At 42.7% G+C, this 11,416-nt stretch overlaps 1 protein-coding gene across 2 annotated transcripts in view; it reads right to left on the bottom strand.

The window, feature by feature from the left end:
* Positions 1–9,662, bottom strand: part of RALGAPB (Ral GTPase activating protein non-catalytic beta subunit) — a 63,726-nt gene extending 54,064 nt beyond the window's left edge. For both annotated transcript variants that reach the window (XM_014310080.2, XM_005428380.3), the window contains exons 1-4: positions 9,448–9,662; positions 8,576–8,778; positions 4,419–4,582; positions 3,606–3,792 (exon numbers count right to left, since the gene is read on the bottom strand). In XM_014310080.2, the coding sequence (XP_014165555.1) occupies positions 3,606–3,792; positions 4,419–4,582; positions 8,576–8,778; positions 9,448–9,630 (737 nt within the window). In that variant the 5' untranslated portion in view covers positions 9,631–9,662. The remainder of the gene's footprint in view (positions 1–3,605; positions 3,793–4,418; positions 4,583–8,575; positions 8,779–9,447) is intronic.
* Between the last annotated feature and the right edge of the window lie 1,754 nt (positions 9,663–11,416).

The following is an 11,416-nucleotide window of genomic DNA, read 5'->3' on the forward strand; positions in this document are numbered from 1 at the left end:
ACTGCGACTTCTCAATAACGCAGCATTCCCAGAAATCAGTTTGACTTTCCCTAAGCTAACTTCCTTGCAATAATCAGGAAATGTCCCACTCATCCTTACATATAGTTTTCTAAAGTCATTACAACTAGGAGAAGAGAAGGAGAAAAGTAGTTATGACTGACTCCTAAACCAAGAGTCAAACAGGCTGTATTTCCATCTGCCACTTCTCCCAGCAGTGGCTACTACAGTAACCTGCAGCCAATTAACACAAGTGTCTGAAATCAGAGCCTATTTACAGTACCTAACCTGGACAGAAAAGCAAAAAGAGCTCTAGGACATGAGGCCTTCTCCAGATGCAAGGATGATGAGGAATCCATTCAGTGCCAGAGCTGGTGGTGCAGCTGCAGTGACAGCTGCAGACTGAACCCCCCCCCGAAGGGAGGCTGGGAAATGCCAACCCTGTGCATAACAAAGGGCACTGGATTTGTGGCCCAGCCTGGTGCTCAGACAATGCAAGAGCTGAGGACGAGGGAGGAAGAGCCAAGACTTGCACAAGCTTGGACTGTGAGGGGATAAAAGCCCAGGAGTCCTTTGTTGGGCTGCTCCTTGGAGGCACCAGCTCAAGCTGTTTCTCTGTTTCTGTGCTAGGAATAAAGGGCTTTGTGGAACAAGACATCTGAGACTCCCATGGGAAACCTGGGGTTGAACTGGTGAGAAAGCTGGTCTGCCTGTGAGAGTGGGGAGTGCAGGGAGTCAAGCAGGGCACACCTCAGCTCACTGGAGCTGCTGCTGCTGCTGCGAAGGGGCTTCAGTCCCAGCAGTTAAAGTCACTGGTGGTGGAAGAGTGACTGCCAGAGTGTCTTGGGAATGGGTCAGACTGGGAAGTTCCCTTAAAACCAAAAATTCACACATCTATACCAGGCAGCAAATGCTCTCCAGCCCTGTGTCCACCTACATTTAGTGCCCAGAGGCATGACCTCATGGTATGGTTTTGCTGAGGAATTACCTGGCTCTAAAAGACCCAAAAGAGCCTGGCCCAATCCCACGCACCGTCATGCCCCACACCACTGCCTGGCAAAACAGTGCACTGCTTCATTCTCCCTATGACTGCAAGAAACCAGTTTTTCAAAGAGCATGACCAAATCTTTAATGACATAAGGGACATTTTCAAGAATGACTGAAGACAGAAATAAATTTTAAGCCACACATCAGTTAAAATGACAGTTAAATATATTTAAAGCAATCTAGATGGGGTAAAAGCAGTATCTATTAGTATGGCAATACAATTGAGACTCCAGTTTCATCCTGCTAAAAATCATAGCCAAGGACACAAATTAACACTGCTTATGTGTACATATTTCCAAATATAATTTTCCATATGGTTTTAATTTGAAACATTTACTCTGAGCTTATTGCCAATAACCTGATTCACAGAACTGTTTACTAAAACATTTTAACGGTTTGAAGCTGGAGCTTCATTGAAATATTAAAAATTCAGCTAAAAATACCACTGAACTTAAAGCCAGCCTCAGAAGAGCCTAAGCTTCCATGTATCAGGCATAAACCAACATTACTGAACACAAACTAAAACATTCCAGAAACCCTGCATACTCCTGTGCACCAACAGAACCAAGACTGTTAGTCAACAGCGGGAGAGGAAGTGTAGGCACAGTGTGTGGTGCAGAACACCAACACACGTTTTGAGACAGAGCTGTTCTTTTCAGATCACTGAATCATACAGTATTTTCTGTTATGTAATGCTACATCTAACAAGCTAAAAATAGCTGAAGAAATAGCGTGGGAAATACACAGAACTCGTATTGCAGCTTTATTTCCCAGGGGTTTAACAAATAGCTGCATAACCTGGAAAAATCTATCCACTCTTCCCATTTTGACAGGTAATTCAAAGGAAAAGTTTTCAAAGTTGTAATAAACCCTTGCAGAAAAAGACACTATTGAATATTTCACAATGCAGCAATTTTAACACATCTTTGAACTTTCACAGAAATAAGTTACTGATATTTCAGGAGAGCTGGAAGGAGACCCAGATGACTCTCTTCCAAGCAATTAATTCAGTTCTTTCCTCCAAGAGTCTGAGATTCATCCCACAAAGACTTCACACCAAAAAAAGACCTCAATATTAAGGGTACTGAAACTCTCCTCACTGTTCAGAACCTTCTATTACAGCCAAAACTCTCCTGCAACCCCCAGATGTGAGCGTTCCTTTGGTCAGTTTGCAGGGGACACTGATGTGGGCAGGAGCTGACCTACTGAAGGACAGGAAGGATCTCTAGAGGGATTTGGGCAGGTTGGATCAAGGGGCTGAAGCCACTCCATAAGGTTCAACAAGGCAAAGTGACGTGCTCTTGGGTCACAACAACCCCAAAGCTACAGGTTTAGAGCAGAGTGGCTGCAAAACGCCCAGCAGGAAAGGCCCTGGGGGTGCTGCTCAACAGCAGCTGAACAAGAGCCTGGTGTGCCCAGGTGGGCAAGGGGCCAATGACACCTGGCCTGTACCAGCCATGGGGTGGCAGCAGGACCAGGGCAGTGCTGTCACCTGTACTGGGCACTCCAATCCTGTGAGGCACCTCCAATCCTGGGGACAGTTTTGGGCCCCTCATGGCAAGAAAGGCATTGAGGGACTGGAGCATATCTAGAGAAGGGAACAGGGCTGGAGAAGGGGCTGGAGCACCAGGAGCAGCTGAGAGAGCTGGGAGGGCTCAGCCTGGAGAAAAGGAGACTCAGAGGGGACCTTCTCATTCTCTACAACTACACGAAAGGAGCCCAGAGCCACCAGAGGGTTGGCCTCTTCTCCCAGGTAACAAGGGACAGGACATAGGGAAATGGCCTCAAGTTGTGCCAGGGGAAATTCAGATGGGATGGAAAAGGTTGTCAGGCACTGGCACAGGTTACCCAGGGCAGCGGTGGAGTCACCAAAGGGTTTTAAAAGACCTGTGGATGTAGCAATTGGGAACACGGGTTAGTGGTGGGCTTCGCAGTGCTGGGCGCATGGTTGGATTTGACGATCTTGGAGGTCTTTTCCACCCTAAACAACTCTATCATATACGATCCTCACTGTTCCCATACCCAGCAAGACTCAGGACAGCTCTTCTCCCGTATTCTCTAGAGCAGAGAGCCTGTGGTCTGCCTCTGGCACATCACATCCTACTGCCAGGGAACAAGTGCCAGGCACCTGTAACACAGTTTCAGCTCTGTAGGGTCCAAGCAGAGTCCAAGAGTCACCTCAAACCGAGCAGCATGAGCACTAACAAGCACCTAATAATTTTGATGGTGACACACACACATAATGCTATACTAATATTCTTGAGTCACTCCTCAGGGGATATGATGAAGAGTCACAATCACGGAGACTAATACACACACACGCTGTAAAGTGCCAAACATCACAGAGGTGCTATGCTTACACAAAAACAGAGAATCCAACTCAGATCTCCCCTTGAAGAACAAAGGAATACCCATACAATCCAAGGATACAGCAAGATCTCTCACTTTGTATTGCTTATTCACTTTTGGATTGCTGCACATTCCACAAATAAGCAACTCCAAAATATGTATAACCATGATTATCCCCATACATGAATTTATTTCCATGGGATTTCTCCTACCTGGAAGTAAGGGCACAAATGACCTTGCTCCACTGCTCAACTACTGCAGGATGATGTCGCCAGTTAGCCACCATCTCTTTGGCAGTTTTCCAGTAAGGAGGTGTGGGAAAGCACCGCGTACAAGCGAGTAACCATACCTCAAACAGCACGCCAATTAATTTTTCAGCCAGATTCTCAGCAATGCCACCTTGCAACAGAAACCAAGCACATCTTCAGTTAGTGTTCCATCTAAATAACTTCAAATATCTCCCCAAAGAGGTTTTGGTTAAAGTGCATAAAGATTAAGCCCTTTTTTTCATAACTTTTAAGAATGATCCTTGATTGCTTCCTACAGCCAATTAGCCTTTTTGCAAGACTAAGTACAATAGATAAAGCCCAGCCACATGTGTGTAATAAGGGACAGAAGGAATCCACCAATCTTAGGCAGTCTTCTATTGCACTGTGCCTATACTGAAGTCTTTTTTTTTTAAATAACTAACACTATTTTTTGCACTAGGAAGGCTGAACAGCAAAACAAAGGAGTTTCAGTGAAACAAACAGGAAACAACAGTGTCTTAAACTGCTCATACCAAACTGTTCATGCATAAAGTCACTGTCTTGCAAAAATACTTTCAGGAAAACTCAGCTCCAAATCATTCAGTCTCTTCTGGCAATGCTTTATTTTGGAGTAATGGGGCAGAATTAGGAGTGAGCTATTGTGCTTTGGTAGCTCCTACGAGCTTTTAATAGGTTCCCCCATCCTGCTTGCAGCTGAATGTGAAGAAGAGCCAGAAGTTTTTTAATAATTGAACCAAATGGAATATGAACATGAACCTTGCACAGTTGGAGCTGCTAGAAGAGTGTCATTGATCTGAAGAAGAAATAATAACAAAACCTCCCAGGTTTCTCTTGCCATAATTGTTGACTCATGCGCCAGCTTCTGGACAGCTTTCAAAACCTGCAAGCACAGTCTGATCTGACTGGATCCCGGGTCTGGCCTGCAAGAGAAGACAACAATGCTTGAGAAATAGAACTATTAAGTGATGTATTCAGTAATGCGAACTTTCAGCATGTTCAACTTACAAAAGGAAACAAGTATTATTGAGTGAGACCCAAGAACATGAGCCAATATGCTTCTGGGCACCCCAACTCTGTCTCTAGGCATCCCAACTCTGCCTTAATGAGCACAAGATGCACCATAACACTCTTTTCCGCACGAGACTCAATACATAGAACAAGCACAATCCATCATCTCATATTTATCTTGGGCCAAACAATGACAATCTAGTTGCAACATCATGAATTATTACATACGTAAGTCAGAAGTGGCAAATTAGGAGAACATATTGTTGGCAAAATAATTAAAATTCTTCCTAGTTCTCCTCTTGTTTCCACATCAACTCTTATCACTTCTACCTTTAGTCTGATGTTCCTATTTAATGACCCCTTTGTAGATCTTCTTCTGTAAGCAGTTAGAAGTAAGGAAGGAAGAAAGGAAACAGTTACATATTTCCTAGTTTTTTTCTGTAGTAATAATCAGATCCACAGTGGCACTGCCGAATCACTCAACACAAAGTTGCTCACAAGCAGCACAAAGCAGCATCACCTCCTCCCATCAGTTAGTCTGGACAATGCAGAACAGGTACAAAACAGTAATGTGACACATTCTGGACAGTATCTGAGGACATTGGTAAAAAACCTTAGGAAGCCCAAATTTTAAAGGGTGAAAGAGATTAGAAATTAGAGTGTGCAGTAAGGCATATTTCAACCATTTCATGATCCTTCCTACCACCACTGAAGAGATGACAAAAAAACCCCATACAAGTATTATCTTCCACTGGACTAGTAAGTAGTATTACCAGATTCCTTCCAAACATTTTCAATGTGGTATAACCCACAAGTCATGTCACATAGCAAGCACCTCAAGAATGTGCTGGTCTGCTAAATGCTATCAACTTTTATCTTGATAGCATAATGTTGTATTACAGTACTGAAAAAAAAGATTACAAAGAGACAAGATAATGCCTAATGCATAATTACACATTACTAGTCACAGTTGAGGACCTCAATGAGTTGCTTGATGTTAGTGCTAGATCATAACCCAGAGTCTCTGTAGAAAAACAGACTTTGGGATAAACGAATCCTGCCTTGCTTACAGCACTATTTTTGCCTGAGCAACAACAGAGCAGATTGCTTCAGTTGAAAGGTATCCTTAATTGATATAGGCTTGAAGCTTCTAAGGCTGCTTCAAGACTTGTTTCCCTAATCATTCAGAGAAACTGTAAAAAAACAGGGCTTATATACAAGCTAACAGGATACTTCTGTGCTGATCTTGTAAAAGCAACTCGAACATTCCTGTCCATCTATGACTTCCTCTTGTTTACAAAGTTGACCCAGTGGCAAGCTCTGCTTGCACTATTTCTAGGCTTCTAGATGTCTCGATTTCTACAGACTGTAGCCTTTTGGCCATACTCCTTCAGAAGTACCGTTCCCATGTGAAGTTATTACAAATTAAAGTACTTTGGCAGTCACATGTTCCACGGTCTCTCAAGCAATTCCAGACATTTCTGTTGCAGAGGACCTCGATATCTGTACCTCACTCTCCTGGAGAGGCAATAGAGGAGGAGAGAGGTCTCCTATTTCCTTCCAACAGTGTTTGTGGCACTGAAACTTTATCTGACAGCACTAACAACCACTACTGCTTAAGTCATCTTCAAGACCTCTTGGATATTCTAGGGTTGCCAGAAATTGAAAGCCTGGGGGGTGCCTGGTGACTATTCAAATACGTTAACAAAGTGTTTGCTTCTCCAGAGTGGACAGAAGGCCAATGTAGGAGGGAAGGAGGCAAACACCCTCTCTCCTGTCACTGCAGCAGATAGAGGAAAGCTAACTTGGCTCACCCAGCCTTCAGAGTTTTCTTTTTCAGCACCATACAATTTCAACGACTGTGCATGTAAACATTTGATTCAGCTGAGCACTCAGACTAGAATAATCTATATGCACCTGCTCTGTATGGGTGTACACAAGCTCCTGAGATGCCATTTACACTGAAGTGCTCACTTCAGGCTGCTGTGTTTCGCACCTCACCTATATGTCACTATCTGAGTCTGATGCCTTCACAACTCTGGGCCACCACTTTAAAGGCAGCCAAATCAACAGCTACATCATTTCCAGAGAACCAGAATGAGGAAGGAAGCTATTTAAATCACAACCTTCCATAGGACATAGGCTTATAATAAAGACTTAATATCTTCAACACAAGAACAGATTTTTCCAGGAGACAGTTCAATACAGGTTGCTGTAACACCTCTTGGGTAAGTATTCTACATGAGTCCATCATCATCAGCAACCTGCATCAATTGGGTAAACCCAGAAATCCTTCTCTTCTTCCCCACGACAGACACCTAAGTCTGAATCTTTGCTTTTATTCAAGGCAGGTGTGCACAACTCAGTTCTGTATTCCATTTGCAGTATAGAAATTTCTCCTGTTGCTGGAGTGAATTCTGAACATAGCACCCTGGAGGGCAAAACTTAAAAAGAGAGTAGGGACTTGAATGTCAAGTGTTGATAGCAACAGCCATGAAAAATCAGTGTTTCAGATACATCTCAGACGCTCTTGAAAGAAAAACATACAGAACAGCTATACTACAGTATAGCTAATGATTTTTCAGCCCTTCCTGTCTCTAGGTATTAACTATTTCATTCAACAACTATCACATGTAGTCTATCAGCCTACATCAAGGTCCAATAATAATTTTGGGAGAGAAGGGTAAAGTGGAAGCTTGTGCCAACAGCATGCAAGAAACTGTACTACTGAGCTGCCTGCTACTAGGGTCCTGGTGGGAGAGCAAGCAAGGGATCACAGAAACAACTATTTAATGGACTAGTGAAGAATTTCTTCTCTGCTGTGCCAAGGCAATAAAGGATCCCAGACAGCAGACTGTATTCTGCACTAATTAAAGCTTAGAGACAACCTCCTGCCACAGTCTAATCCAGAAGCTTGCTCTCCTCAGACTTGTGTCATTGCCTTGACCATGCTTTAATGAGAATTAAAATGCATTTTCACTACAAGTTAAGAGCAACAGCAGCTAAGAGTAGGTGGTAGACTTCAAAGCAATCAATAAACAGCAGAGAACTCTGAATTTGCACAAATTACTATTCAAAGTCCTTTATAAACAAAGCCTTTAGTAAAGTGACCCAGCTGAGCACTTTGAAGGCCACCTGCAGTGACACATATTTAATACTGATAAAAGCAGATGATCTGATATTTACGGGCATATACTAAACATTGATCTGAAGTTAAGTACCTTTTCATGGGATGCTATTCTTTAATCTTACTTATCCAGTATGTATGTCCAACAGCAGCAGGTAAACTTGCCATAAACCATAAATAAGGCAATGATGTTTGTGCACTCTGACAACGTAGCTGTGTACAAGACCTAGAAACATGTCTATCTCTCAACACATCATCCAAGGATGTCGGGCAGCAAGCACTCCACCACCAGGTTCTTTAAAAACTACCAGTGAAGGACAGTCAGCATAACCATGCACATTTGACATGCAGCAAGATGCAGGCACAGAGCAGTCACTTACTACAAAATCCTTCAGTAAATCAAAAATGTAGTCAAATCTTGACTAACAAGGGCAGAGACTGTCATGATGTTCTCTTAGTTTATCTCAGTTTTACACAATGAAAAGCACATGGTCACACAGTGATGCGCTTCCACTTTTCCCCTTACCCTCCAGTCATCCAACAGAGATAAATCTTGAACCTCTTGGAACAGTAAACATTAAAGTATATGAACTATATGTCATTCTAACCACAGCAGCAAAAACTCAATTTGCTACTGCAAAATTACAAGACATTTGGAGAAACACCTTCCTCCTAAGTTTGCAGCACTAGCAGTCTTATTTGACCCAAGAGCCTCCACACCTCATGAGTCCTCTGACAGGCTACCAGCTGAGTATAGCTTGGAATCCCTAACACTCACCTTGGTACAAAGAGATTTTGGAGATGTTTGAGAATGCTTTGAACATAAAGGTTTGGTTCCTTAATAACAGGTAAAGGAATAGAGTCCTTAGGTAACACAAGAGCCATAATCCAATCTGTATACACATCCACACAGTATTTCACAGTATCGCCATCCAAAGGGAGGGTCAGTCCATAACAAACCACCTCCATAGTCCATTTTACCTAACAAACATAAAGCAAAAGTTATTAAAAATAAATATTGGTAAGTAAGTGCTGGTTAGAGCACATTAGATCTGACTAAAAAAAAAAAATAAAGCAACAGTAGTTATGTTGTGTGGGCAATTCTGTTTAACATATCCTGCAAGAAAACACCAAATCATTAACTCATATATCATGATACTATGAAGAATATGAATAAATGGCAAAACACTCTCTAAATTCTGAATCTCTTAAATCTAAACTGTAGAGAGAACTCTTTGGAACACACAAAAACTGTTAGTGAAAGATTTTCAAATTCTAAGAAATACTTGTACTATACAAAGACTTTTTTTTGAAGTCACATACTGTTGCTTCAAAACTGAAGGTAAGTAGAAAGGCTTTGTGTTAAATGCTAAATTCTTTGGGTTTGTTTTGAGGTTTTTTTGTTGGTTTTCTTTAGCCTGAATTTTGTGGTATAGTAGCTCAGGCAAACATTTACTATAAAGTCATGAAGTACACTGTTGGTATGATCTAGTTGCTAATAAAAACCCTATGGAGATCACTAAACTAAAAATGTAACACACTTCATAAAACTTGGGGCAATAAAGAGAGAAAAATAAAAGAGGCCATAAAAAACTATTAAACTGTCACTCCAGCATAAGGAAACTATCATCTCCAAGGAAAGGCACTTACTTCTTTGTCTGTTTTTAGTAAACTCTCACTTCCAACAGATGATGCAATTAAAGCTTGTCCAAGAGGACGCACGACTGCATTTGCCACTTCTCTCCCCACATTCTCAGGATAGCTGTGAAGTACACTGGTATTCCCCTGATCATTTTGAATGACAAGATGCAAGGATCTCCACTCTGAGTACATAGTGCCTCTATGCTACAATCCAAACACCTGGGGGCGCAAGGAAGAAAAAGAGACAATTAGTTTAAACATCTATGACATGAGTTAGCAAAACTGAAGCTGTGTATCACAATCCAGACCCTTGTAAATTCAAGATGCACATATACATTTCATACATTTCACAATCAAGAAGAGATTCCAATAGTTGTTCTTCAACCTTAGTATGTTTTTTACACAGATGAGCTTTAACATAGGTTGATTACAGAGATTACAGCAAGTTTCAGTTTAGGACTAAATGCCTATTTTAGACACTTAAACCTGAGAAGTGACTTCACCTCACACTTCTGCTTACACCATCTTTGCAGGAAAGCTGCTTCCATTTACACAACATCTTCAGGCAAGTAGAAAACAGTTCTACAAGTATTCTGCTCATGAAGCAATGGCTGCAATTCACCCTGTTCCCTTTTTCACATCAACAGCAGTTAAAAAGAGACACCAAGAAACTTCCAGGAAAACCTTAGTCATCTGAGAAGACAAAAATTCAGCCTCTTTCATATTCATAAGGTATTTCTACAGCAGGTACTACTCAAAACTGGTAGCTGAAAGACGCAATTCAGTGATAATGAAGAGTGCCCTTTATTTGCAATGAGTTCAGGACTGGCTGAGCCTTAGTGCATCACTAGCTTAAACCCAGCATCACTTTACAGTTTCATTAAAGCACATACAGGTTCCAAATCTATGGTGTTGGGGTGCATTTCAAATCTTTGTAAAGTCAATACAAACAGAGAGTCACTCCATAAAAATCTACATTTGTCCCACAGATTCCAGACAGAAAAGCCACTAGGAAATTTCCCAGGCAGTGCTCTCAGAACTAGACACAGCTCTCCTTTCAGTAACAATCCCAGCACAACTGCAGTTACATATATCCCCTCACTGCCATTCGAGATTAGGAAGCCAAGCTGACCGTGAACTAACCAGATTTTTGCAGTGATAGGAGCTTGGGATGGGTATTTTGGCATTGTTGTGAAACCTCAGCCAAGAGAGGCAATTAGAAGCAGCAGAAGTTAAGCTGTGCTCCCATCTCCAGTCAGCAGCACTCTTGTGTCCTGAGCGGTGGCTCATGCTGCACCAGCAGCACAACCAACACCTCTGTGCTGTACGGGGCAGGGCTGGGAGCCAGGCCAGAACCCCCTGCCCTGGGAATGGGTGCAGCGAGGCAGCACCAGTCATGGGACTGCACTGGGCAGCTCAGAGACACCCACACCCACCACGCACAGCCAACTTTGATCCACACATCAAACACATCCAGAGATCTGATCTAACTCAGATGAGAAACACCTGTGCCAACACAGTTGTTTTGTGAGGAGAGCAGTGAGGACCCAGGGCCAGACCGGTGGCAGGAACATCCCTCTGACAGCAGAGCACTTTGTACAGGCTCACAACAACGGTAAACTGCTGCTCAAGCAGGTGGTACCACAGCAGCCTGTGAGAGCCACCAGAACTGCGACTGCACCATCTCCTTTTCCTCCTCTCCCACCAGAATTGACAGCCTTTTATCCATTATCTGAGCCAGGTGACCACACGGACAAGGAAAACAGGGTTGGCACAGGAGAAAAGCAAGGAGTGTTCAAGTGACACAGCTCAGAGCAGCTCAAGCTGTCATGGATGGCACTCCAAGATCCGTTTGCCAACTACACTTACCTGGCACAATTTGGAAGCCAGTTAGTTATACATGGAATATTTTGAACACCTCCCTTAGACATTCGTTGGCCCAAAACCAAACAAGAAACCAGGCCTGGAAATACACATT

Source organism: Geospiza fortis, unplaced genomic scaffold (assembly GCF_000277835.1).
Source record: "Geospiza fortis unplaced genomic scaffold, GeoFor_1.0 scaffold657, whole genome shotgun sequence".
NCBI lineage: Eukaryota > Metazoa > Chordata > Aves > Passeriformes > Thraupidae > Geospiza > Geospiza fortis.